At 43.7% G+C, this 27,152-nt stretch overlaps 5 protein-coding genes across 7 annotated transcripts; 1 reads left to right on the plus strand and 4 right to left on the minus strand.

The window, feature by feature from the left end:
- Nucleotides 1-290: 290 nt before the first annotated feature.
- On the minus strand, nt 291-16,375 carry armc7 (armadillo repeat containing 7). The gene is made up of 4 exons (XM_034571552.1): nt 16,371-16,375; nt 1,797-1,927; nt 1,080-1,223; nt 291-989 (listed from the first exon to the last, which is right to left on the minus strand). Exons 2-4 carry the CDS (start codon nt 1,894-1,896, stop codon nt 643-645), a joined length of 591 nt encoding a protein of 196 aa, XP_034427443.1. The 5' UTR covers nt 1,897-1,927; nt 16,371-16,375; the 3' UTR covers nt 291-642.
- On the minus strand, nt 2,763-5,666 carry LOC117753396 (kelch-like protein 10). The gene is made up of 5 exons (XM_034571473.1): nt 5,542-5,666; nt 4,906-5,386; nt 4,181-4,798; nt 3,879-4,028; nt 2,763-3,116 (listed from the first exon to the last, which is right to left on the minus strand). The coding sequence occupies exons 1-5, from the start codon at nt 5,664-5,666 to the stop codon at nt 2,763-2,765; spliced, it is 1,728 nt and encodes a 575-aa protein (XP_034427364.1).
- On the minus strand, nt 7,228-10,231 carry LOC117753460 (kelch-like protein 10). The gene is made up of 5 exons (XM_034571553.1): nt 9,959-10,231; nt 9,281-9,761; nt 8,165-8,782; nt 7,910-8,059; nt 7,228-7,664 (listed from the first exon to the last, which is right to left on the minus strand). Exons 1-5 carry the CDS (start codon nt 10,075-10,077, stop codon nt 7,302-7,304), a joined length of 1,731 nt encoding a protein of 576 aa, XP_034427444.1. The 5' UTR covers nt 10,078-10,231; the 3' UTR covers nt 7,228-7,301.
- Nucleotides 11,191-20,031, minus strand: ndel1a (nudE neurodevelopment protein 1-like 1a). Of its 2 annotated transcripts, none has more exons than XM_034571547.1 (9): nt 19,895-20,031; nt 18,978-19,074; nt 16,356-16,509; nt 14,692-14,840; nt 14,224-14,360; nt 13,899-14,072; nt 13,580-13,674; nt 13,312-13,457; nt 11,191-12,356 (listed from the first exon to the last, which is right to left on the minus strand). In XM_034571547.1, exons 2-9 carry the CDS (start codon nt 19,061-19,063, stop codon nt 12,266-12,268), a joined length of 1,032 nt encoding a protein of 343 aa, XP_034427438.1. In that variant the 5' UTR covers nt 19,064-19,074; nt 19,895-20,031; the 3' UTR covers nt 11,191-12,265. The 2 variants fall into 2 exon arrangements, with proteins under 2 accessions (XP_034427438.1, XP_034427437.1); XM_034571546.1 differs by having other exon boundaries at nt 11,191-12,359.
- A 1,187-nt stretch (nt 20,032-21,218) lies between these two features.
- On the plus strand, nt 21,219-24,670 carry LOC117752799 (testis-expressed protein 47). Of its 2 annotated transcripts, none has more exons than XR_004612143.1 (9): nt 21,219-21,459; nt 21,734-21,806; nt 22,165-22,268; nt 22,357-22,421; nt 22,775-22,853; nt 23,060-23,191; nt 23,267-23,414; nt 23,548-23,745; nt 23,999-24,670. XR_004612143.1 is itself a non-coding variant. In XM_034570414.1 (9 exons), the coding sequence occupies exons 1-8, from the start codon at nt 21,346-21,348 to the stop codon at nt 23,583-23,585; spliced, it is 753 nt and encodes a 250-aa protein (XP_034426305.1). In that variant the 5' UTR covers nt 21,219-21,345; the 3' UTR covers nt 23,586-23,612; nt 24,024-24,670. The 2 variants fall into 2 exon arrangements, 1 of the variants encoding a protein (XP_034426305.1); XM_034570414.1 differs by having other exon boundaries at nt 23,548-23,612; nt 24,024-24,670.
- Nucleotides 24,671-27,152: the final 2,482 nt, after the last annotated feature.

The raw sequence follows: 27,152 nt of genomic DNA on the forward strand, positions 1-27,152 counted from the left end.
TGAGCTCCATGTGCAGTCCACCTGACGCTGGGCTGCAGGATCGGATGTCGACGTGTCTAGACCTGGAGGACTGGGCCCAGAAATAGCTCTTAAGAGCGGGAAGAAAACAAACAGCGCTCCTGGCTCAAGGTTTATTTAGAGATCTTTTTTATTCTACATATTTTGGGTTTGGATTTTACATTTCAGGACATTAACCGTGACCCTCCTGCAGATGGTGAGCCTGGTTTTACAAACAATATCAGTCACTATCAGTCACAACACTTCAAACATTTTGGACAAATTGTTTTGAACTCTACAAAAATAGATGGTATCTATTATTTATGACATTAGGCTCGCACTGTGTGGTCCACAGCAGAAGGTACTAGCAGAACCCTTCAGTTCAACTGAAACTCTCCTGTCTCCCTCATGTGGTCAGAAAAAACACAGCAACTAAACTCTATCGTCTGTTAAAACGTGCACAAGAAGACAAAGAACCTCAGCTGCAGGGGATTTCCCTGTTGGACTGACGGGCTGTGACCAGATTCTTGTTTTAAACACTCACTATACATTTTACACTTGTAATGTCCACACACGTATGGCCGCACAGTACGAGACATTGCCTACGCTCACAGAGAGGAAACATCTCTTTTCCGTGTGAACACCTCAGCTGTCTTTGGGTAGCGGGATCCCGACTGCTGTCTGTTGTCCCTGCATCTGCCGCTCTGCCCGGGCCACCTGCTCCTCGGTGCAGCAGTCCTGCAGAAACACCGCGGCCAGGTTGCGCAGACGGGGGCTCTCCGAGAGGGAGAAGCGCAGCATGCACTGCAGGATGGCTGGGACCGTGATCTCGGAGCGCGACCTGGGCGTCGTGAGGTTCATGAGCGTGGTGATGGCTGACAGGACGGTCTCCTCCCTCTGGCTCGACAGACAGTTGGTGACTAAGCTGATCCCGCTGCCCTGCAGGATGATGTCTCTGCACTGCGGCTCCATGCTGAGGTTACACAACCCTCCTGAGAACGTGACACACAGACGACACAGGTGATGGACGACGTGACGAGTCAACAGGAGCGAGACGGTTGGTTTGCAGGCGTAATACTCACCCATCCCAAACTCCACGAAGTTCTCGTTCTCCTCCGTCAACATGTCCAGGAAGAGGTCCGTCACCTGCAGCTCCCGCAGATGCTCCATGTTCTTTGGGTCATATGCGAAGTTGGCCAGGTTAGCCAGCACCTGCTCCTTGGCCTCTGATGGAATGACAAACATTTTATAAGCAATTAAAAAAATAAAAAACGTTTTGAACACATTCATTAAAACGAGAGCCTGAATCATAGATCTGCTGGTTATTATCGATATCAGCCTTGTGTTGGCTGATCAAAGTACAGACGATTATTTAGAAGCAGCGATGCTTTGATATATTTTCTCATGAGTGTGTTTTAATGCATGATATGAAATGAGCAGTTGATCTTGTGTGGGTGAACGTCACCACATTATTTAAAACTCTTAAATATCAATATTTGTGCCTGCCTCAGAATATAATCCAATTATTCATATTTGATCATGACAAACTCACAAATGTGTAATGAACAGATTAATGAATTTATCAATCTGTTTCTCAATCTGTGGACGTTTAACAGTTTATCAGACTAAACATGTGAGATTAGTATAAATCCTCCACAGCCTCCTTTCTGTTTACATCACACTTTCTGCCCTTTAATAATAAAACTAAGGATTTATTAAACGTCCAGCTCCTCGTACAGATTCTCTGTGATCGTCTCCGGTTGAACTTCCGGGATTCATCCGGTTAAACAACACCTCACCTCCGCTGTCCGTGTCCTGGAACTCCGTCACCAGAGTCTGTAAGTATTCAAACCGCTCGGCTCCTCCGGTGGAGTCGCTCCTCGGGTCTTTCCTCCACATGTCCACCGGCTGAGCTTCACCTCCACCGTCGCTTCGTCTTTATTCTCTTCATTATTTCACAGTTTGGAATCAAAACACATTTTGTTTTCCTGCTTCTCCTCTGCTCGGTCCGTCCAACTAAAGAGTCCGTGCGACGACGGCGACGTGAGAGCAAGGTTCCGCTTTGTTCCGTTTAAAACTCAATTAAAAACCTGTTATTGTTCATAACAACCTCAGATATTATGTTATCAAAGCCTGGAACCCACGTTCAACTGTCTCTACTGCGTGTTTACTGCGTGTTTACTGCGTGTTGTTAACTGCGTGTTGTTTACTGCGTGTTGTTTACTTGTTGTTTACTGCGTGTTGTTTACTGCATGTTGTTTACTTGTTGTTTACTGCGTGTTGTTTACTTGTTGTTTACTGCGTGTTGTTTACTTGTTGTTTACTGCGTGTTGTTTACTGCGTGTTTACTGCGTGTTGTTTACTTGTTGTTTACTGCGTGTTGTTTACTGCATGTTGTTTACTTGTTGTTTACTGCGTGTTGTTTACTTGTTGTTTACTGCGTGTTGTTTACTGCGTGTCAAAGCAGCTGAACTCCTGAACTTCTCTCCACGGTATTTGAATGGCAAATTGTTACGTTAGAAAACAAACAGTGATTTAATTTGGTATTTTTTCATAATTAAAATGACGGAATGACCACAAGCAGAAACATCTCAGAATTATACCATGTGCGTATTTGTTATTATCTTCTTTACAGGGGCAGGATGGAGGTTCAGGTATAATACGTATAATACACATCATATTCGCTATTAAAGGTATCAAAACATGTATTCGTCACAAAATTCCTGATGTGAGCGAGACAAAGAGAGAGCACACGTGTCCAAGTGCTAGCAGCTGAAATAGCGCGGACTTAGATCCATATCAAAGTGCGGCAGTGAGTCTCGAGATATCACAAATTCCGCCATGTTAGGGATTCCAGACACAACACAGGAGCTTGCGTAGCTGCAGGAGATGACGGCTCTGCGGGCGTCCCAAAGGTCAGTATAAGGACAATACACGTCTATGTTTTCAATGATGGAGGTGCCGTCGAAGCCCCCAATGACGTAGAACTGGTCTTCTATCACCTCCAGGCAAAAGCTGCTGCGTTGGGAACACATGGGGCTCAGCAGCTGCCAGGTGTTGGACTGGGGGTGGTAGGCCTCAACATTTGACAGATGGCTGATGCCGTCAAAGCCACCGACCTGGAGGAGGAAAATATTTAGGTCAAGGGTTTGAATGGAGAAAAAAAATGTACCTTGTATAGAATACACAGAATAAAGTAGAATGAGGTTGGATTAGTTTGACGTGGATTAAAAGGTCCAGATTATTATTTGGGTAATTTGGTTCAGATGAACAGATGATTCTCTGATGTCACGTTATGTTTTTCTGTTGTTTTATTACGTCTGAAGTCTCTATTGGATTCTGCTGCAACAAAGTTTACCCCTTAAACTCCAGAACTCGAACCCTTCACCCACCCACCCCTCCATCGGCCAAGTGGTGAGTAGATGAGGGAATTTTCATTTTTCGTTGAACTATCCCTTTAAGAAACTACGATGGTGAACTCAGTGAATATTACACAAAGTTAGCATGCTAACATTTAGCCAGGCGCGGACTCCTACTGCACATTACGTTACTTTTCTTCAGTTACACAACATCCTGGATTTACATTTGCACTATTAAATGACCAATTAATCTCATCAAGTAGTTACACTGATAAAATATGCACATTTGTCTGTGGTTAAAAATAAATCTCGTCATAAATACAAGGTCTATCTTGGTGTTTTCCTCTCACACATGCACAACACAGCAGGAAGTTCTCTGCAAAACCTCTCCCTCGGACATTTGCGTTCACACATGCACCTCCTCCGGGGGAAAACACTGACAAACTACGACGTTCAGTGCAAAGCAGCTATAGTCTAGTCTTTTTGGGTGATGTGGATGTCAGCAGTGTTTCGTGTACTTACTGCATAGATTTGATCATTATATGCAACAACTCTCAGTCCACGTCGCACAGTGCTCATAGGGCTGGTCATTGTCCAACGGTTGGTTTCTGGATCGTAAAATTCAGCCGTCTGCAGGAAATCGGCCCCGGTGAAACCACCGCAAACATATATCTGAGGAGACAAGGAGCAGCAGTGAGTACCCAGGTCTTTTTTTGTTTTTAACTGCTGACTGTGTTTTCACACACAAATAATACAGAAATATTACAACTACAAAAGATAATACTACCTATTACTACTTATTATTATTTCCATATATAACAAACCTTGCCATGCAGTACTGTGCAGCTGGCGTCGCTCCTCAGCAAGTACATGGGTGCAATAAGTGTCCACTGGTTGGTTTCGGGACAGTAGCGCTCTGCAGTGTGGAGTCGAAGAAGTCCGTCAGAGCCGCCAAGGGCATAGATGAACCCGTTCAGCACGGTTACGCTCACGTAGCCGCGACAGTAGTGCATTGGCGCCACCTCCTGCCAGGTGTGTGTCCTCAGGTCCAACCTGACCACGCTGTTAAAATAGCGCTCTCTCGCAAAGCCACCGATACAGTAGACATAACCATTGAGGAAGGCTGTGCCATGGTGGGCCCGAGTATACTCCATCTTGTCTGAGATGTTGATACAGTGGTCAGCGATGGGATCGTACGCCTTGATATCGCAACATTGACCGCCGTTGTTGCAGCCTCCAGTGACCAACAGGAAGGCATTAGGCACACGAGGACGGGCGAGCGTGTTCCTGAGACCACACGTCAAGGGTTCTATTGTGGACATGTGCCATATCATACACATGGAATGTTCAGCTATTTGCTTGCACTCAGCGTTGCTCTTCACCAGCTTATTGGGGATCACCTGGGTCAAAATGTACGCTCTGCTTGTCAGGCCCAGCCGCACCTGCACAGGGACAAGGGAACAGAACTTGTTGATATCACGTCACACTTATAACTATATTGTTAGTATATTTGCAGTAAATCTAGACTTGTGACAGGAAGATATATTACCTGAGACAAAAGCACAGCAATGTGTTGCTCTCGTTCTCTGGGTATGTGGGCGATCCAGCGCAGGATTGCATCAAACACAATACTTTCATTCCTCACATTAAGTTCATCTCTGCCAATGAATACGGTAAGCTCTTCCACAGAGAGCTGCAGGAACTCGTCAGAGGGAACGACCTCCTCAAAGTGCTGGATGATGTAGCGGTAGGCCTTGCACCGCAGCTCGGAGCTGTGGCAGATATTTGTGAACTGCCAGATGCCAACGCAGTTCTGTGGGCATATGTGCGCACCGATAAAGTGGGAGCATGCTTGTATGATGCCAACTATGTTGAGCATATCAGCTGTGATCATCAACTCCTGCACGTTGTCCTCTGTCGAAGTAACAGAGCCAGTGTATGCAAACTCAATGATGATCCGCAGGATGTCAGGAAACACGAGGGGTATGTGGAAAACCTCGCCTGTGTTTGTACAGTGTTTAAAGAGAGCTCTGAGGGTTAGACGGGAGACAAGGCAGAGATTTAAAAGAGATATTCAACCATTTCACACGGACAACTACAATATAAACCAGTTTTAGCAAGGGACAAAGTGAAAAGGGAAATTCTGGCAAAGTTTGGAGTTTTGAAACAGCTTTAACCAGCTTACTGAAAGTAGGGACTGCATTCATAGAGGATGGTCCGGTGAATTGGAAACTGAACCTCCTCAACTTTGAGGATGGCGTCACAGAACAGTCCTGCCAGGCGGAGTTCATTATACAATGTTCCCTTCATTTGAATTTGTATCTGGTTTGTGTTCTCCTTCCTTCTTCTTTGTTTGGTTTATTTGCGGATGGCAACCAACATCAAGGGGATTGAATATAAGTCATATGGGATAAAAGAATTGTGCATCAAACAGCTGTGGGATCATAGGAATTTCGGATTCCGCAATTCTGAGGTAAAAGGACTGTAGGGTTGTTGAACTGCATCACATCAAAGGAAACATGTTAGCTAGATGATAGGGAAAGCACTCATTCAAATCCATAGTTCTGATAACTTGACTGAAGAAGGCAAGAGATGAAAGGCAAGGAGGAGATCAGCTCATCCTGGAATTCTTGAGAGAAGGGACGATACTAGAAATCGAGGAGAGCAATAGAAAGATCTGGGCTAACATCTCCAGGGAAGGAGGAAATCAGTTATGCAATGCTAAAGCAGGTAGGTATGGAAAGAGGCGGCGATTGAAACCAGGGAAGTATCCATCAGATCCAATGAACTATAGGCCAATAGCACTGACAACACATGATTACACATCACAAAAAATCATTACTGAACGATTAGCATTTTATATGGAAAGTTCAGAGTTTCACAAATGTTAATACTTCCTGGTTATTGTCTCCTGTGATGGTTATTGGACACACGTCATCATCTGGAGCAGAGGAAAGTCTGTTTTACTAATTGTTGTTCGTTTTTCTTTTAGTGTTCGTGTGCTTTCCGCATTCCGCGCGCAGTTCATAGCAGAATACACAGAGAAAAGGATCTTCTGGCAGTTTCAATGTGTTTCTGTCCAATATGTCCCACTTCCTGTAGGACAACCTTTTCAAAATAAAACCACCCAGCATTTCTGTTGACTGAATCTATACATTTGTTTTTTAAAGGTTGATCTGAGCTACTGTGTGAAACAGTTTAGTCAAAATGGTGCTTGTTGGGTAAACAGCCTGTGACTCGGGGGTTAATTGAGCCAATGGTCATTGTATCACTGCACACATACACAACCACATGTACACACAAACATACATAGACATGCATACATACACTAACACAAACTCTTTCTGTGTCCCTGTTACAAGTTCATGTTGATGTTTGATCACCGTTACAAGTGTTACAATGTTAACGTCATAAATACCTTGTTGACTGATGTTAAGTTTAAGTCACACAAACATGCTGTAAATGCTCAAAAGTACCTGTACACATACATTCTTCCTGTAGCAAACACACAAAGATCAATGTTTAATCCTTCACCAACTTTATTTGATGGGTCATTGTTCTGAAACCATAATAATTAAATAACTTGTTTTAATTTCCATGGGTACACAACCACCCGAGGGATGTATAGTAACTATTGTTTGAAACAATTGATTCAATTCAATTTTATTTGTACAGGCACTTTACATAGAAGGTCAAGACCTCAAATATTTGATAGAGAACCCAACAGTTCCCACAATGAGCAGCACTTTGGCGACGGTGGAGAGGAAAACTCCCTCAACTGGAAGAAACCTCTGGCAGAACCAAACTCAATGTTTTGCAGTAAAACCATCAAATGTAAAAAGTGGCTCATCTTACCCAGTTCTCGCTTACTGGTATTTATTTGACTATATAAGACTAGTTTTAAACAAGGAAATACTGTAGTTATACCAGAAACCTCAGAAAGTGTTAGTCAGAGTCCCATGAATTCTCGTCAAATATGTCCAAATTTAAATATGGCAGTGAGTCTCGAGATAACGTGTAGTCAGCCATGTTGAGGATTCCGGTCACAACACAGGAGCTTGCTCCGCTGCGGGGGATATCTGGCATAGAGATTTCATACCACACGTTAGTGCGAGGATTATAGACCTCTGCCATTTGAGTGATGGCGGAGCCGTCATAGCCCCCAACGACATATATCTTGTCATGTATCACATCGAGGCAAAAGTTGCTACGGCGAGTCAACATGGGGCTCAGCTGGTGCCAGGTGTTGGTCTGGGAGTTGTAGGTCTCAGCAGTCGCCAGACGGGAGTGACCGTCACAGCCACCAACCTGGAGGAGGAAAAGGATTTGAATACACAGAATAAAGTAGAAGGCAGTTTGACAGTTGGACTGGTGGATTAGAAGGTTTACATTCTTGTCTCTCTTCTATCAGGAATAAAATATCTCATCAGCTAGCGGGTGGAATTAGGTGCAGAGGTAAATAATCCTCTGACAACTTCTCTAGCGCCACCATGAGGTTGACATTTGTGGTTTTAAATAAAATATCAGATGTCAGCAGTGTTTCGTGTACTTACTACATAGATTTGGTTATTATATGCAGTAGCACTGAGTCCACTTCGATTAGTGCTCATTGGGCTGGTCATTGTCCACTGGTTGATTTCTGGGTCGTAATATTCAGCCGTCTGCAGACACTCGGTCCCAGTGAAACCACCGCAAATGTATATCTGAGGAGAGAAGGAGCAGCAGTGAGTACCCAGGTCTTGTCTTGGTTTTAATAGGTGACTAATACTACCTATTACTACTTATTATTATTTCCATATATAACAAACCTTGCCATGCAGTACTGTGCAGCTGGCGTCGCTCCTCAGCAGGTACATTGGTGCAATAAGTGTCCACTGGTTGGTTTCGGGACAGTAGCGCTCTGCAGTGTTGAGTCGAACAAGTCCGTCAGAGCCGCCAAGGGCATAGATGAACCCGTTCAGCACGGTTACGCTCACGTAGCAGCGGCGGTAGTGCATTGGCGCCACCTCCTGCCAGGTGTGTGTACTCAGGTCCAACCTGACCACGTTGTTGAAATACTCCACTCTGTCGAAGCCACCGAGAAAGTAGACATAACCATTGAGGAAGACTGTGCCGTGATAGGCCCGAGGATACTCCAGCTTGTCTGAGATGTTGATCCACAGGTCAGCAGGGAAATCGTACGTCTCAATATCGCAGATTGGATTGCCGTCGCTCCAGCCTCCACTGGACAACAGGACGGAATTAGGCACACGAGGACGGGCGAGAGTGTTACTGAGACCTGACCGCAAGGATCTGCGTGAGTTTTTGTGCCATATCATTTGGAGGGACTTGTTTTCTATTTTCTTGCACTCAAGGTTGTTCTGCACCAGCATATTGGTGATCACCTTGTTCACAATGTACTCCTTGCTTGTCAGGCCTAGCCGCACCTACACAGGGACAAGGGAACGGAACTAGTTGATATCACGTCAAACTTAAAACTCTAAATGCCTGATCTACTAAAGGTTTGCGCATGTAAAAGCATGTGCAAACGTGATTTCACCAGCAAAAAAACATGCAAGTTGCTCTACTAACGGTGCGCACTGAGAATTGCATGCAGAATAACACGCGCTGTCCATCCAGTAGGATTAGTACTAAATGGACAGCACGTGGTATTCTGCACACAATCCTCAGTGCGCACCGTTAGTAGAGCAACTTGCATGTTTTTTTGCTGGTGAAATCAAGTTTGCACATGTTTTTACAAGCGCAAACCTTTAGTAGATAACACCCATAGTATATTGGTAATAGGCCAATGTGAACTCAAACTGAAGCAGAACTTAAGGCAACAGTGTTTTTTCCAAATGAATCAAGCAGCAGGTGTTAAAGCAGTCAGGATACATGCTGGAGATTTGCAGTGAATCTAGACTTGTGACAGAAAGATATATTACCTGAGACAAAAGCACAGCAATGTGTTGCTCTCGTTCTCTGGGTATGTGGGCGATCCAGCGCAGGATTGCTTCAAACACAATACTTTCAATCCTCACATTAAGTTCATCTCTGCCAATGAATACGGTAAGCTCTTCCACAGAGAGCTGCAGGAACTCTTCAGAGGGAACGACCTCCTCAAAGTGCTGGATGATGTAGCGGTAGGCCTTGCACCGCAGCTCGGAGCTGTGGCAGATATTTGTGAACTGCCAGATGCCAACGCAGTTCTGTGGGCAGAGGTGCTCACCGATAAAGTGGGAGCATGCTTTTATGATGCCAACTATGTTGAGCATATCAGCTGTCATCATCAACTCCTGCACGTTGTCCTCTGTGGAAGCAACAGAGCCAGTGTATGCAAACTCAATGATGATCCGCAGGATGTCAGGAGACACGAGGGGTATGTGGAAAACCTGGCCTGTGGTTGTACGGAGTTTAAAGAGAGCTCTGAGGGTTAGAGGGGAGACAAGGCAGAGATTTAAAAGAGATATTCAACCATTTCACACGGACAACTACTACATAAACTTACATATCAAAAATTCGGACAGAAACCAACAGTGCCCCCTTGTCCCTGTTGCCCGAGGATTAATAAATTAATCAATAAGATTAATATTCTCCCCACTGAGATCAGGTAACGAGCTTACTGGAAGTAAAGGCTGCATTCATAGAGGGTGATCCTGTGGATTGGAAACTGAACATCCTCAACTTCGAGGATGGCGTCACAGAACAGTCCTGCCAGTAAATTATATTGTGTTTCCTTCATTTAAAATGTCTCAGGTTTGTGACATCACCAGCTACTGAGGTTTGGGTGTTTGGTCTTTTGGCAACCTCAAAGAATGTTGAATCTAAGAGCTCTGTTGATCAAAGGATAAAGTGGATTCTCTAATTCTGAGATCATTGGACTGTGGAATAGTGTTCTTATATAGGGAACTATAGACTGTATAGACATATTTTCCTATAGTCCATAGTTTTAGTTTTTCCTTATAACTAATATTCAATCATCTACATCTAGAGAATGTATTTATATACATGTACAATGAACTGTACTGTCAGCTGATTATTTGCTGTGTTGAGAATATTTACAAGTTTGTAAATAAAGTTGGAGAAAAAATATAAAAAAGAAATATATAAACAAATATACCTTTCTCCGGTTCCAGAAGTAAATTTCTAAAAAATCTTCTCCATTGATGTTTCATGAAGTCGACCAGCTACGAGATTAACCGTGACCACAAAACATTTCCGAGCAAAAATAAAATATTGGAAGACTGAGTAAATAATTATGAGTGCAGGAACGACGCATCCCATAAACATGTTTTTCTTAAAAGTCAGACTTGTGGCGTCTGCAGGAGATTATAACATCATTACACATTCAGCAGCTTGTTGTGAGTCTACCGTGGATGGTTAAAATATTATGGTTGATAGTCAAAGTACATTTTTATTTTTCTGTGCAATCCGAAGAAAATGAATCAGCAACTGTTTCAATAATCTGTATTTTTCTAAAGCAAACATAATCATCCTCTGGGTTCAGCTTCTCAAATATATAAAGATTTGTTCTTTCTTATTTTATGTAAATTTAATATTTTTAGAGTTTTGCTGCCACTCGGACGACAAACATTACATCAGGTCTTTTCCACAACTTTCTGTATGTTCACAACTTAATAGACTAAACAATTGATGGATCAAAAAAAAATCTAACACTGAAGATAGGGCTGCAACTGAAGTTCATTTTGAAAATGTATTTATTTTCTGTTTAATCATTATCTCAGTCAATCATTTGGTAAATTAAATGTCAAAACACTGTGATTTTCAGAGCCAAAGTTACATCTTAAAAATAATAAATATTAATAACTGAGAAGCTTGAGCCAGAGAGTTTGCTAAATATCAAATCAGTTGCTAATCAGTGAATTGCCCGACCTCATGTGCTCCACAGTACGAGCTGATCAAAACATCACAACCCTAATAATGGACGAGAGTGATTACAACTTTTATTAAAACATGCCATAAACAAAGTCTGAGATAAATCAAATCCACAAACGATAAAAAAGAAACTGACAATATTGCACTTGGATAAAAATAACAAAACAAAGTGACACGAGGTCAAAGTGCTCGTTGTGGATCGAAGAGCACTGAAAATGATTTGTGAAATAAATTAAACAAGAAGGTTTTAAAAACTACAGATACAAGAAAGCTGGTTTACTGGTGTGAACTCTACGGCAGCGCCACTGTACCCACTGCCTGTAAATAACGATCAATATGACCAGTACTGTACACATCATGTCACATAGTTCAGAGGTTAATGGTGCGTTTGGCCCACGACACAAAGACTCCTCCTCCCATTTCGTTTTTTGTTTTAAAGCCGAATTACAGGGTTGATGAGCGAAATCCCAAATCACCCAGACGCCTCGTTGAACGCGTCAGGCTCCGAGGCTCACGATGAAATATCAATAATTCATGGACACATTGTTCATGTGGCACTCGATTACATGTTATACGTTATTGCTCGTGAAAGCTGTAGAAAAAAAAGCATAACATCATAACAACAAACACAAACAGTATTGGATTCAACAGCCTCATTAAGAACACATCGATTGCATAATATTTCCCTTCTTGGATTTGTATTTGGTGCAGTCGTTTCACAAATTGAGGGGGAATCTTCAGACGTGTCGCCAGCAGAGAGGCCTTCGCCATCTTTGCACAAGCCAGTGAGCAAACAGCAGACACAGCAACACACGAAACAGACAGGAACCTCAACGGCAGCAGGAACGAAGCACAAGTGTGAGAACAGCGTACAGAGAGTGAGCGGGGAGGGGCGGCGCCCACGGGGAAACAGCACTACAACGTTTTACGGTGTTTGACATTTGCGTTGCCTCTTTGTCTCGGCTCTTCCTAGATGTGGTTTTCCATTGCAGGGCAGGTGTGTCGGGTCAGGAATTAGGGTTGTGGGGGGGGGGTCACACGGCGAGGGGCACTAAGCCTGCAGAGGAGGCAGTAGGAGGGGCGGTGATGGCCGTCAGGCGGCCAGGTTCCAGCCCATTCACGGTCCTGCTGCAAAAACACAAGAGAGGGACATTAAAACAGAAAAGGTCTCTCACAGAACCATGCGTGTGCACGGTGTGTGTGCACGTGTTGCTAAATATGGAGCTTGACAGCAGAAACTGGAAGAAGGGGGAGCGTGACAAGTGTTTCCCCGACTGACTGGTTCTACTGGTCAGTTTCCACTGTACGGTTTGAGTCCCAACGCTGGAAAACACAGAACAGAGAGCGACACAAGCAGGAAGTGTGTCGACTGCACAGAAGAAAGTTTGTTTCTTTATCAACATGAAACCAACATATTAAATCTTTAGTATGCAACATGAAATGAAAGAGGTTTACTACTGAAAATCTGATTTAACTGTGGAACTCTCTTCTGAATGGAAACACGAACCTGCCTCAGTTTGATAAAAAGACATGAGACGGCTTGGCTTCATCTTTAGGAAGCATTCATTGGAATCAAGATTCCTTAATTATTCTTTGCCAAATCAACAAAAATGAATTAAAAAAAAACATCCTATCTCACAATGTTGAACAAAAGGAAAGAAATGTGCATCCACACTGTAATTGAATGAGTCATTTCCTGATCTACACCACATCCTTTCACCCAGTGTCATGGGAATCTGTCCAGTAGCTTCACAGGCAAACAACGGACAGTGACAATATAAGTTCCTTAGACAGGAAGAGCATCTATCAGATCAGCGTAGAGTTTGAAGGCAGCTCACACCACAACCACCCTTTGAATAGTTAGCATCCAAGACGCCACGTTAACCCACAACAATGTCTTTTCTTCTACATGAAGAAAAAGAGGTTTGTTAGAAATCAGCGGCAGCCGAGGAGCTACGATTACCCAGAATCAACCCAGGGAATGTGACCTTCTCTGTCCTGAAAGAAAACGCACACAGGTCTCAGATTCTCCCCCACATCAGACACGTGACAATCCACCACAACGCTCTCGTCAACTCACGCTTTGTCATAATATGACGTATGGAGCGACTGCGAGTAGTTGACTGTGTTTGCGTTGAGGGCGTTGCCGTTGTCCAGAGCGAACGCCTTCCTGGCTTTTTGGTCCTTGGCAAAGTTTCTGCAAGCTGCAAGTTTGGACTCCAGCGCCTGTGGAGAGACAGAAGACGATGAGGACAGCGGTTTCTCCTTCGCTGTGGAAAGACAGGGACTTTGGACATGAAGGTGTAACGGGGGAGAACCAGAAAACACGGTGAGAAGGAATCACTCACCCCGACCTTCCGGAGTAAATCGCTGACGATGTTGAGGGCTGATATTCTCGCAGAGGGAGTCAGCGGCGAGTTGCTGCCGTAACAATTTGATAGAACTGAGCAGGAGGGAGAAAAGAAAATACTGTGAGCAAAATGATACCTGAGACAATCATGAATCATCACTGTAATTGCGTAAAACAGCAGAGAGATGTTTATTTTCTTGTTTCCATCGTGAGGTTTGTTTTTATTCAAACCACAAAGAATTATTTCCCTGCCTCTACTTGCATAATAGAACATATATTTTTGTTAATGAACTCGAGGGAGGAGAAGCTGCAGCGACCTGTCGAGTTGGCAAAGGCGTTGTCCAGACCTTTGCTCAGCGGGGTGGCCGGGAGGGAGAGCGAGGCCTGCACAGCGCTGTCCATCTTCACGTTGTCCTGTGTGGGCGAACTCGGAGCCGACGTCCTGGTCACATCGGCCTGCCGCTCCCTCACGGCCAGCTCCTGCCGCAAATCTGCAGAGAAAAACATCCGGTGAGGACACAAACCAAAAGACAGTCCTGCACGAGTCTGTTGAGAGAGCAGATATTTGAAACCGTCCCAGTGGAACACAGAGGAGCGGAAACGCAGCATGTTGATTATCGGGGAAAATCTAGTCAATATCACCTCTGGCTTCATCCTTAAACCGCTGCACGGACACCAGCAGAGACTCCTTCTCGTCCAGCTCGCTCTCCAGGAAGGCGTTCCTCTCGATGGCCTGGTTCAGACGCTGCTCAAAGTTCTCCAGGGACGAGATAGTAGCTCTGAGCCCGAAGTCAGAGGAGGCAGAAACATTCAAAATCAACAAAAGATCATAAATCCAGCTAAATCTACAAAAAATAACATTTCATTTGGTTTCCATAAAAACATCGTACTCCCTATTTTCTCATGAACAATTATTCAAGTACTAACAAGAGATCAATATCTCAGGCTTGTGCGACAGCCATTCAATCAGGCCAGGAATCAATTGCACTCTCGCCTCTGTTAATTATTAGAATTGCAGCTCGGGCAGCGTATCATCACAAAGTAGCTGGAGGCTGTGAAATGAGGGTTCTGTGCTTTTTAATTCTACTGAGCAGTAAAACGCGTTCAGACCTTTTGGCTCTCTCCAGGTCGTCGTTGGACTGTTCCAGCTCTCGCACGTATTTGTGGAGCTGCTCCTTGATGCTGCGCGTTTGTCCGAGGTCGTCCTCCAGCATGGAGACCTGTTTGTAGCTCTGAGAATACTGCTGCTCCAGCCGCTCCTGCAGGACGAGCAGAGGACGGGTCACATGTATGAGCTCCACACAGGACACATGATTCAACACAGATCTTATCATCCATTTTTCATTTCCCTTTTCCTCCTCTCCTCTGTTTTGACCTATATATCCACATCATCCTGTAAACACTGGTGGGCCTGACCTATATCTGCTGTTACTGTGGCGTCTGAGCACACAGCGGCAAAACACAAAAACATCAGAGGAAACAAGTGTGCGCATCAGAAAGTGTAACAACATTTAATAAACAAAACTCAATATTACAGATATTCTCCCCGTTTTTGGTTTTCTGAAGCGACTGTGTGTTTGGTAAATTGTGTTTTTTTATGATTTCTTTGTAAAATGTTGTGTCCAAAATGTTTTCTGAAACATCGATGTGGTTTGTTTCTGTATTTATTTTCTTTCTTCATTGTGAAATGTCGTGTTTTCTTGAATGTTGTGTAGAAAGTTGTTGTGTTTTCTGAATTAGCGTTGTGGTTTGTAAGATGTTGTGTTTTTCTAAAATGTCCTTGTTCTCTGAAATGTTTTTAGTTTTTTCTAAAAATGTTGCGGCATTATCTCCTTTTTCTAAAATATTAAGTCCAAAATGTTTTGTTTTCTAGAAAGTTTGTGTTTCTAAATCTTTTTATCTTTAAACTGCCAACAACATTTTCTGTTTGCTGTCAATCTGGAAAAGTGAAACCCGACTCGACACCTTGGCACCAACGTCTCATCCCGGCTGGAGACGTGATCTCGGAAATGCGCCGCCTGCCTCTCGGTGATTATGGAGCATAAATAAGAACGAGAGACACAACCTGATGCATGATTAATGAGCGTCGCACACATCAGCTGCATCGAGCTGCAGCACGGGACAGAGCAGGTGTTGAGATGGGACGTCAGATTAGATTCACAAACCGTCTCCGGAGCCGTGATCCTCACTGAGGACGTTTGGCCTGAACCATGAGGAATAAGTCAGAGTGCAACTGAAAACAACTTCATCTGCTTCTCTTCTCATGACCTGTGAACTCTCATGTATGAGCAGAGCGCTGCAGGCCACCAGGACAAATAAATAAGTGCAGCAGCTGTTACAGCGAGACGTTGTCCTCCCTCCCACGGGACTGCGCTCAAGGACGAGTGGTGATATAAAAAAGGCATCAAATATTTATTTCGAGGACACGCTGGTTAATATGTTGTTAAACTTAGACGCGTATACAAAATGGGGGTCACCTCATAAATTTTACATTTGCTGTGAAAGACACATTCACAGCTGACGTCCTTAAATATGACACCACAAGGACGTATTTGGGTTTTTGAATATTTCTTAACATCGAATCAAATCCCTTATTGAATCTTACATGTGACATTCCAACATTTTCATTTGTGACGGGACTAAAATCCTATTTTCTTGCTCGTGAAGGCAGAATCACTTCCTGTCTCAGTGTCAGAGCTTCATGTGGCAGCCGGAGCTGATAAAACCCTTTGGATCCGTACCCACCGGACACAGAGAGACACGGCAGCAGTTACCTTCAGCGACTCCACCTCGTTCTTCACTCTGTGGTTCTCCGACTGCACGTCCTTCAGACGGTGCTCGGCCTGACCCAGCTGTGCCTCCAGCTCAGCCTCCAGCTCCCTGCTCCCCTCCTGAAACTCCAGCAGCTCCTCCTGGGCCTCCTGGAGGCTGCAGACACGGGAGAAAGCATCAGAGGGGCTGGTGTGTGAGGCTGGAGACACCATGATACCTCCATCGACGGTTACACTTGGAAAACAGCCCACGTACAGTCAGACCTGATTTATCACTCGTATGGAAGCAGTTTAGGATATTTCAGTTTTCATAGATTTAGTGCAAAATCAATAAACAGGCCTGTAATAATGTTCTGGCTTCTCCCTCATTGCATCAGCAGCCATTTGGACTTAAGTTAGATTTAGTTTGAGATACGCTCCCTGAAATGTCATCACAGTATTGGAGGTGAACAGAATTTCAAATATATTTCCAGAAGCCAAACAGTGTTTTCTGTTGTTTTCAGTTGTTTTCTGTTGAATAGTTCGGCTCCGTCCACACCAGCGTCACAGTGTTTGAGTCCTTTAACCCCTGGATATCTGTCGGAGCGAGACAATTTAGCACGAAGCTAAAAGTGCAGGTGGGAAACTCAAACAAAAAGAAAGCTTGAAAGCTGAAGGTCGTCACTGCAAACGTGTTTTTTGTGTCTTTAAGTGTCTGCGTACGATGAATCATTATTCATCATCTTCTGATTCATCTGGTTCATCTCGACATCCAAGAACAAAACCAACACCATCATCCTCTCCGGAGCCGCATCGATACCAAGTCCAGCAAACAGAGCTGAGATTCCACAACAAGGGATTTACCAAGAAATGCTCGTAGTGAACAGGATTGATATTTTACACATTCAGTCCCCGGCAGGTCTCAGAAGTGGGATCTCTCCCACTCAGAGCGTCTGCAGAGAACATGTGACTGTGGAGCAGATTCATCAGGACTGAAGGTTATATAAGTATGTTGACATGGTCATGGATGAGCACACATGGACACACACACACCCACACACACACACACACACACACATCACGTGAGTGCTGGACGTGGCACTGAGCCAGAAACTCCATTTCCAAACGCTGGTGTTGGGCTCGGTGGAAACCGTCACGTTGAACAGGTTGAATAAAGGTTGAATAGATATTCACACTGGAGCTGCAGCTTCCCAGTTAGCATCCTATATTCTGAATGCTCCGGTGCACGTGAGGTGTCAGCAAGACGCACTGAGGTTTGGTTTTTGATGTTGATGCACATATCTAGTTTGTTGTTGTTATAAGATTGTTAAATCTGCTATTGAAGACCATGTCACACGTTCAAATAAGCTACTAAATGCACATTACGGTGTTTTCGTTTGTCAGCCACACTTAAGAGTGAACTTCAAACTAAATGTTCAAACTGACGTGGACGTTGAAATGCTCAGAAATAATGAAATGTAAACTCTCACGTCACAACTGAACAAACTCTGATGAAGATCATGTGACATGATCCAAAGCTACTAAAGCTGTTGTCTCTCAGGTCAAGAAGAAACGTTGAGGCTCAAGATTGTTGGAGCTACTAAAACACCAATGAAACAACATTAAGCCAAATATCATCAGTGGATGTAGAGAAGAAAACTACGGTGGCCCTGAAGTGCAAATCCCAATGGCAAATAAGAAAACACGATGGACACTCTGTCAACATGTTTTGTGTTTTATTGTTGTTTTTGCAATCATGTATTCTTATCTGCCGTTATGTTTCCTTCTTTGCCGTTGGATTCTGCGATGTGTTGTTGTGTTCTCTGTTTTGAGATCGAGTTTTCTTATCTGTCGCTGTGTCCTTGGGTTTGTTTAGAGCCACTGTAGAAAAAACACTTATATGACATAATACGACACAAACAGGACGAACGTGGCCTCGACTCGGCAGGAAGCTCCTTGTCTGGAGACTCTTGTACAACCGGGTGTGAGTCTCATCTTGTTTCCTTTACTGTCGACTGTTGAGATTTCAATTAGTGTTTTTTTTTAAATTAACTCACAAGCTGTGAGATAAGAATTGAACCTGGTCCAGCTCATTTTATCAGCCTTAACGTTTCCACACAACAGAGAGAGAACAACAACAACAACCAACATGGGAGGACAGAGACCAACGAGAGGCTTTTAGGTTTAATGTGAGAGACGAGGTTTCCACGACTCGTCCCACGAGACTCTTGTGTGAAACTGGATCTACAAACTCTTTTATAATGACAGAGCGAGAAGGGTTTAAAGGTAGATCACACGTTCCTGAAGTGAAGTGAGAGCAGTCGTTTCCACGGAGACAGAGAGACTATGGAATTTAATTGCAGGTTTTTTAATTTGTTTTGTTTCTCTCATCTGCATCGAGGAGGTGTATGACCTGTACTGCAGCCACCAGGGGGCCATCGAGGTGTTCATCACTTTTGGGAGCCGGCATGTCGTCCATCTTTATTTACAGTCCATGATTTCTCCCCAGATGTTGACCCAGTGTGCCGCTCCTCGCTCCCTCTGCAGCCAAAACGTTCCGTACTTTGAATTTGACTTATCGTCGTTGGTTTAGGTCCTTGAGCAAGAAAAATACAGAATAATATAAAATAATAATTAGTTACTTACCCTTTCTTGTACTTGAGGGAAAGAGCTTTCCAGAAGTCGATCTCCTCGTCTTTAGAGGAGAATCTCGGGGTCATATCTGCGTCCATGGCGAACGAATCTGAAGGGAAAATCAAACTGCAGGTTAATAAAAGAAAACTGAGAACACAGAGGAAACACTGAGGCCTGGAGCCGCGGTCATCACAGGGACAGTTGGAGTTAAAGCTGCAAACATCAGCATCCCTGTGAGCAGGAGCCGACGGGAACAGGAACAAAGTGTTTCTCAAATATCTAAACATAGAAATATGTTAAATAGTCTCAGACACTGATTGAGAAGATATGAGTTGACAGAGTTTAACCTTTTTGAGGGAACTCTGTGACTTTGACTGGTCAAGTCTCCTTTAATAGAAGTCGCAGAGTCACAGCTCTTTTATTTATGGACTCAACAACTTCATTCATCCAGTGAATAATTCATCTTTAGACTATAACCATGGAGGACCAGTAATAAACAGAGGGACAGGTCATCCAGACCACAATCACAGAATTAACCTCTGTTTGTCTTTAATTTGATGTTTTCTATGATTCATATCATATATTCAAAATGTAAATGATCTTTAAATCGATATCTATACATAACCTACTGATCTTAATTCCTCATGCTTAGTGAGGAGCTTTAAATCCGAGGGGCAGTGGCCCAGCGTGCTGGCCACACATCACATCCGCTATCAGACACCAGAACAATATTAGAATAAATGCGTTTTAAATATGTCAGATGTGCTCATCGCTTCTCAATCTGATCCTGAACCAGGAGACTCGTGTTCTAGGGAGAGAGGAGCGGAGGTGATGCTGAGCTCAGCCCGAGGATCCATCATCCAGATGTGCAGCAGCTGCATCAGCTCGTCCGGTTCACGATAAGAGAGGAGAAGAAACAGTTCGTGTACCTGAACATCGGAGAGGATCAGTCCATCGTGTCCGCGGGTCCGAGCTGCTGAGGCCGAGCGGCTGCACCGCCTGTCCGAGGATCCGAGCTCAGCGGGAGGCAGCGCAGCGGGAGTCCACCCCAAAACCAAATACACACTTCACTGCTCATCAGAGCCGGGGGGAACGAGACAGATCCAATGAAATGAATCACATCAAATAATGTTTTAAATAAACAATTGAAGGAAATACTATGCTAAAATAATCACAATTGTATATTTGATATCATGAATAGCCTGAGTTATTATGTATGGGAGAGTACCGCAGTGAATCAAATATAGTTCAAATATTTGAATTTAAATTAAATGTCAAATATTGGACCTTAACATTTATTGTTATCATTTATTTCATTTTATTTGGAAATCATATGATAATACAATTAACTTAATATGTCAAATATTAGACCATAACATTTTATTTTACTATTATTTTATTTCATTTTATTTGGAAAATCATATTTGTGTTTTACAGCAAGAAAAAAAAATGAATGTTTGAGTGATCTTTGTTGATGATTTTAATAAAAAATACACCAGAGGAAAATTTCAGTTTTAGTGTGGACTTCCCTCTGTGACGTCACAGACGTCACGTCCTGCGCGTAAGACGTAATAAAGGTCAAACTAGCGCCACCTGGTGGTCATACACAAGAACAGGGTGTGTGACATAGACTATAAATATATAATACTATATACTAAATATAATGATACTAAATATAATGATAATATATGTATATATATATCCTTTGATGATACAGAAGATGAGTCTTGTATGTCATCAAAGGAGTTTCTTCATTTAGCAGAGCTGGATTCCAAGACTCAACCACAACTCCCAGCTTGATCCTGTAGAATAAAGTCCAGGTCCTGGTCTAGACTCCAGATCCTCAGCCTCAGAGATATCAGACTCCAAATCCAGACCAAGAACTGCCTCCTCGTCTTCCTCATCCTGTTCTTCATCCAGCGTCTTTATCACCATGTCATACGTAAGTCTGAATGATTGCGACCCACTAACAGCCTAAGGTTTTATGAATTGAAGGATAATGTGTGAACTTAATGTGACTTTGAATTGGAAATGGTTCAATTTACATTTTATTCCTGAATCAAATGAGAAATTCAGAGTTTCCCCCCTTGAACAAGGCCTCATGGCAGAAGTTACAGCTTCAGACCAAATCCAGTTTCCTCCTCACCCTCCTTTATGACCCCCCCCCCTCCTCCCCCCTCCTCCTGTTGGCTCCATCACCTGAAACACAAAGCAGCCGCGGCGGTCTGGCCGGTAGCTGCTCCACAGCTCAGGAGAACAAAGGGTTACCAGGATATGAGCTTTAACAAACACTGAGGCCGGCAACTCGCTGACACTTCCCTCTCTCTCTGTCGGAGAGCTCGAGTTTAGACGTGGAGAAAGTTAGACGGAGGAAAGTAGGATGGAGAGAACTGACAGGTTGGGAGCAGAGGGGAAGAAAGAGGAGGAGGAAACTGGGACTAGTTTATTTCACCATGTCATGGAGCAGAGGAAGGATCTGCCTGATGAAGATGTGGTCGGTATTTCATCAACGTTTGTCTTTATTGTTTTCCTGTTGCATTCTGGGATGTGATGAGAACTTGTAGATCATGACACACATTTCCTTTTTTCTGACAGCTCCTGGTTTGAATGTGTAGCAACAAATTTGAAACATGAGCAACAGGAAAACAAATTTGCAATAAAGCGTGTTCCGTGTTCGAAAAACAGCCTTATCATTTAAAAATGCATGAGACAATGATCTGTGTATATGTGTTGACCCGTTCTGAGACTTTCCTTCTTTGTCTCTGCAGAAGATCGTGCTACAGCGACTCATCCTGATTGGCCGGCTCCCCCACGATGTCGCTGACAGGACAGAACTGGGAGGTCAGCCAGATAATTACCTGAGAGCCACAAAGGCCGAGTTTGTTTCGTCCACACAGACGGACAGCTTCCAGACGTGAAGGGTTTTCACTTTCCTTAGAAACATCCACACAATGTTTTGCAGCTGCCGTTGAAGCAGAGAAACAGTCTTGTTGCCTTTTGTTGAAGTGCTTTACAGCCTCCACACCTCTGTGTGTGAATGTATCTGCAGGACGTCCTTGTAAAAGCTTTGCGTGGCTGCTTCTCAAGGAGTTCTTCCATAAAGACTCACAGTGAAATCCCCTGGAGACGCTGGAGCCGTGTCGCCAGCAGCACTGAGCCGTCTGCAAACTGACTCCTTCTTCTGCTGTTTTCCACACAGACCATTATGACAGACTCCACTTCCAGTTAAGCAAACAGCACATATGGGATCAGATGACGGGCCTGCTGCTCGTTTATCCGACCTGCGTGCTGCACGTCATCGAGGTACGTTTTCCCTCAGTGACATCTTCACAGCAGGAGGTTTGTGAGGTGAGATCTTCTGCTCACGGTCTGTCGTGTTGATCTCTTCCAGTCGTCCAGGGACGTTCTGCTTTCTGTTCTCAAAGATCTCAGGGACATGCAGCTGCAGACAGACGGGTAACGACCACATGATCATCAGACCACACACACACTATGTACTGTAGTTCATTCTGACTCTTCACCCAGTGACGCCTCCAGGGCCGCTGCAACAGGTTGGGCAAAGCAGGCAATTGTCTGGGGCCCCCGAGCTTAGAGGAGGGGGCCCCAAAACAGGATTTAGTCAAATGCTTCATCGTTCGCTCGGGTTTCAAATCAAATCAAATATTAAAATCAGGCCTGATGTTAATAATAAGCAGGACAATGGATCTGTTAACTGACAGGAGGATGAACCGCCCACACAGGAGCACACAGGCCTCAACGTTTGATCACTGCTTCTCCGTGACACAGTAAATCCTCTCCCACCCTCTCAGGTGCCTGATTGAAGCTGCAAAGGTTGTGTCCATGGCTCATGTCCATCACAGCAGGATGTTCCATCAGTGGAGCTACAAGGTTTGTCTTTGCATTCATTCGAGACAAATCCAGATGTCTGAGATTACAAACGTCACCGTGAGCCTCCAGAATATAGTGAACGATTCTCTCCCGTGTCCCGTGTGGACGTTCTTCCTCATTTTGTCACCGATCTGTGTGTTTTCAATATGAATCGTAATCTGTATCCTGGATGTGGTTCGATGGGTAACTGGTGTCCCGGGCTGAAGGTGCTGGATGCAGCTGATGTGGACCCAGTGAATGAGGGGTTCGAGGAGGATGAGGACAGCACAGTGACGCTGTTTGCAGTCTCCTGTCAGCTCTGCCACAAACTGGCCGAGCACCTCGAAAAGCCCAAGAAGGTGCGTTTTATAACAGTGAAATGATCCTGTTATTGTGAGTTTCTCTCTCTGACCGTGGGAACTCTGCTCTCTCAGACTGTCCCTGGATCTGTGCCGGACGACGCTCCACAGCTGCTGGTCTCTCAGGAGCTTCCAGGGAAGTTGTTGTCTCGAGACGAGCTCCTGAGTCCACAGCTGCACCTGCAGACGTACGACTCCCCCTTGAACATCAGCTTGGGCTCTGGTAAGAGCTGCTGTGTGAGGAGTGACTTAGAAAACATTCATCTAAAAAATGACTTTATAATAACTGTGCTCGTTTCTGGTGATGAATCCAGTCACAGGAAGTGAACTTGACAACATGAAATGTGTGTCAACAGGACAAGTTAACCGAAGCAGCAGCCTCAACACAGTTTGACCTTTTGGACAAAGGGTCAAAGGTAACGGCTCATCTCACATGTTTCATCGACACTGGACTTATAAACCCTCGTCAGTCAAAAAACTAAAAATACATATGCAGATTAATTTCCACAGGTTCTGAGATTTTCTACTTCCCCTCTGAAGTAGTTCCACTGCCTGTGAGCTGTGTGGATGCTTCAGAGCAACAGTGATAACGATCCTTGCTGCTGAGTTTTCAGCCACACGAGTTGATTCAGACTGAAATATCTCAAGTAGAAGAAGAGCCAGACGTTCATGGTCCCCAGAGCAGAGGCACATCTAGGATCCTTCTAACCCTAGGGCCTGAAGGGGGACACATGTTAAAATGTTTGCTGTCCCTGCAGAACCCGAGTGGTCTCCCTGAAGCTCCTCGGCTGTGACTCCTCAACGCAGAGAGAGAAATCAACAGGACGGGTTTAAATCGACACTTCACAACAAGAAGCACAGGAGATCCAAGTTATATAAAAACATTTTTAATAGATTGAACATTCGGATGAGGATTATCTTTTCTTCTTCTTTTATCTTACACTCTGTTCCTCTTGGTGACCGGGAGATAACACGTCGGAGAAAAGGCATTTTCCTTTTCCCCCCGAACGTCTCAGCTTCTCTACAGTTTGACACACAGAACTTTTAAGTCTTTAAAGATTCCTCGATCGCTTAAAGTGTTCCCTTTTATTTTGGCCCCGTTACTTGGAAGTTGAACTGAAGCAAATTAAAAAAAGGAAAAGATGGGAGATGTAGTTGCAATGGCTGCATGCATGTACAGTAAAAGCATGTAGAGTAAAAACATGTGCAGCAGGTTTTTTATTCCTCATCGTCTGATTTCAGTGTGAATTCATTAAAACAAGTTTTAATTTCCTAACAGACGTCTGATGTGCTTTTTTTTTCAATAAAAAATTTACCGGTGGAAGATACTGTAAAACAGGAAAATAACACATGAGGTGGAAACAAAAAGTAAATCATGAATATAATTTAAACACAACCGTGAAGGGTTGGACTAAAACAGGGAGCACTGAGTTATTCTTCTCTTGCAAAATCTTGATCTATTCACTTATTTAAAAAAAATAAATACGCGCACATTAAGATAAAAAGATGAGACACATTTCATAGGCATGATTAAAAGAAGCATGCTGCCGAGTTTCACACAGGACACGTCGAATCGAACACCTTCCTCCCTCTAAAATCAGGACGTACACACTTACTTTTCTGAATTAAATACCCCTCTACCCTTCTTTGACTTGAAACTAAGTCCACAACACAGACAATCCGCCCGAATCACGGCCTACGAGCTGCACACATCACCGGTACATTCCACCTATTCATTACAAAAGAAAAGAAAACTGAAAGGCCTTCGTATATTTCAGTGCTCAAAGGTCATGCTTACAAAAGCTGTAACACTGGAAAGTCTCCGCTCGACAGGGTTATTGTTAGTAAGTTGTTGTGGATGGTTACTGTATGTACAAGCCTCGAGCTGATCCCGTTTCCCTTCGGTACAAAACAACGAGCGGCACGTCGTCACGCACGAAATCCAGACAAACACGCCACACGCCGCTCAACACGGCCGACAAATTCAACAACTGACGTTTTTAAATATTCAAATGAAAAAAAAAAAAAACCCTGATTCAAACTGGATCCTGTAACCGCTGTGAACTGTGGTGGAGCCGAGTCGACTCGTTGGTTGATCTGATTATCTGACCGGGTGAAAAATAAACTTGGAGCCATTTTGTGATATTCAATAAAAATGATTTTGAATAGTTTCAGCTTCAACGTTTTCAGGATTTACTGAGACAAACGGTTTTGAACAGCACTTTGAGCTTCAGGAAATTGTGATTGTTAGTTTGTTTTGTCATTTTCTGACATTTTATCGACCAAACGATCAATAGATTAAACCAGAAAATAATCTGCAGATTAAATAATGAAATATAATAATTTTAGACCGAAATTATATGAAAAAAGTGTTTTTTTCTTTCTTTTCCTCTTGATTTGTTGTTTTTCCACTTGTGAAAAGTTTCCTGCTCCATGGACCGTTAATAAAGATGGAGGACATGACAGCTCCCACAAAGGTGAAGCCAGGGAGCCTCCATCGCCCCCTGGTGGCTGCTGCAGTATAGGTCTTAAAATGGAAACGTCATGATTGACTTGTGATTGGTCGCTTATGTTGTATTTGATATATTTGAGGACACAACTGTGAAGGTGTCTGTTCTGAGTTGTGGAGGATCACCATCTGTCTGTTGTCTCTGTTCACCTCTCAAAGCTGCAGCGTCGTAGAAACCCACAGGAACCTTGTTTTAAAATCTACGTCGGGCTAAGAAATGTAAAAAATGATGCACGAGACATCCTGGAGTTCTTTGAATGTAACGTAGCATCAGAGCCGTCGTGGCGAGAGGAAACGAGCACGTACAGAAGGAATTGATGTTCTACTGTTTAACTGTGCGTCTTTTCAAACTGTCGATCGAGAGGTTGAATCTCGGTCGAGAATCTGATCTGCAACAAAAGCAAGAAAATCTAAAAAACTAAGATTTAAACTCGAGTCGGTGACATGAGATCGATTTTTTTAACTGTGCGGATTCTATTTGTTGTTATTCTGTGTTAATGTGGAGTTGTTGTGCTAGAACATTACTACATGTACAGTATAATGTCATACTGTTCATCATCAGGTATATTTCTCAATACAGCATTTGTATATCTCTCTCTCTCTCTCTCTCTTTATATATATATATATATTTAAATTTCTCCCGGGTCGGTATATACAGAACACGTATGTACAGACGTTTCTGGTATTTACAAAAGTCCCATCGCACGTTGAAAGAGAGAGGCGGAGCAGCACAGTGACGTTGAGGCCGTTTGTCGCGGACGTTCTCAGGACAAGAGGAAAATCTTACAAACGTGGAAACAACAGAACCCGCAGCGAGGCGAGTTACAAACGGCTGCTGTCGTACGCAAACCTCGTTTCTCCAGTTCTCTCTGAAACTGAACCTCGGATTCCTGAAAAGGTTTTCGACGCGACCGCGGGAAAACAATCACGACTCCTCAGACCCAGTAAAAAGTATTCAGAAATATATCTGTATAAATACTCTCATCAAAATAAACACGTATACACAAGTCTTTGCTTTTGCCTCTGGAACACGGACCAAAAATATCGTCAGATCAGGGGATCAGGGCTGAAAGGGAAACTGAGCTGCAGGAGCTTTTCTGTTGTTTCTGGGTTTTTGGATGGAATATGAATTTATCTTTTGATTCCTGAGAGCAGAGGACCAAACACTGCGTCTCTGTGCTCCGACAGCCGGCGGAGATTCTCCCACATTGAGCCTGAAGAGTCACCAGAGTCGGTCTACACTGAATTACCTCAGCCAAGGAGATTGTGTTTGTTTGTTTGTTTGTTTGTTTGTTTGTTTGTTTGTTTGTTTGTTAGCAGGACAGGGGGACGTGACATTTCCTTGATGACAAACTGTAAACGATCTGGTGACCCACTCCAGGCTCCTCAGCATCAAACCTCCACAATCCCTGGGTTCAGCATTTCTTGTAACTTTACTTGCCGTCAAAAATA

This window comes from Hippoglossus hippoglossus, chromosome 19 (genome assembly GCF_009819705.1).
Source record: "Hippoglossus hippoglossus isolate fHipHip1 chromosome 19, fHipHip1.pri, whole genome shotgun sequence".
NCBI lineage: Eukaryota > Metazoa > Chordata > Actinopteri > Pleuronectiformes > Pleuronectidae > Hippoglossus > Hippoglossus hippoglossus.

Bases quoted from the DNA above. Each gene is read 5' to 3' on its own strand.
- ndel1a (XM_034571546.1), bottom strand. From the start codon at position 19,063: ATGGACGCAGATATGACCCCGAGATTCTCCTCTAAAGACGAGGAGATC. The intron at 14,361-14,691 runs GTCTGAACGCGT...CTTCGGGCTCAG, and splicing joins GACCTGGAGAGAGCCAAAAG to AGCTACTATCTCGTCCCTGG. The intron at 13,675-13,898 runs GTCGCTGCAGCT...CCTCCTGCTCAG, and splicing joins CGCCTTTGCCAACTCGACAG to TTCTATCAAATTGTTACGGC.
- armc7 (XM_034571552.1), bottom strand. From the start codon at position 1,896: ATGTGGAGGAAAGACCCGAGGAGCGACTCCACCGGAGGAGCCGAGCGG. The intron at 1,224-1,796 runs GTGAGGTGTTGT...TCATTCCATCAG, and splicing joins CCAGGACACGGACAGCGGAG to AGGCCAAGGAGCAGGTGCTG. The intron at 990-1,079 runs GTGAGTATTACG...TCACGTTCTCAG, and splicing joins CTTCGTGGAGTTTGGGATGG to GAGGGTTGTGTAACCTCAGC.
- LOC117752799 (XM_034570414.1), top strand. From the start codon at position 21,346: ATGGAGAGAACTGACAGGTTGGGAGCAGAGGGGAAGAAAGAGGAGGAG. The intron at 22,422-22,774 runs GTAACGACCACA...CCACCCTCTCAG, and splicing joins ATGCAGCTGCAGACAGACGG to GTGCCTGATTGAAGCTGCAA. The intron at 23,192-23,266 runs GTGCGTTTTATA...CTGCTCTCTCAG, and splicing joins ACCTCGAAAAGCCCAAGAAG to ACTGTCCCTGGATCTGTGCC.
- LOC117753396 (XM_034571473.1), bottom strand. From the start codon at position 5,666: ATGAAGGGAACATTGTATAATGAACTCCGCCTGGCAGGACTGTTCTGT. The intron at 5,387-5,541 runs GTAAGCTGGTTA...TCTAACCCTCAG, and splicing joins GAATGCAGTCCCTACTTTCA to AGCTCTCTTTAAACACTGTA. The intron at 3,117-3,878 runs GTAAGTACACGA...TTCCTCCTCCAG, and splicing joins ATAATGATCAAATCTATGCA to GTCGGTGGCTTTGACGGCAT.
- LOC117753460 (XM_034571553.1), bottom strand. From the start codon at position 10,077: ATGAAGGAAACACAATATAATTTACTGGCAGGACTGTTCTGTGACGCC. The intron at 8,783-9,280 runs GTAATATATCTT...GTCCCTGTGTAG, and splicing joins TTGCTGTGCTTTTGTCTCAG to GTGCGGCTAGGCCTGACAAG. The intron at 8,060-8,164 runs GTTTGTTATATA...TTCTCTCCTCAG, and splicing joins GCACAGTACTGCATGGCAAG to ATATACATTTGCGGTGGTTT.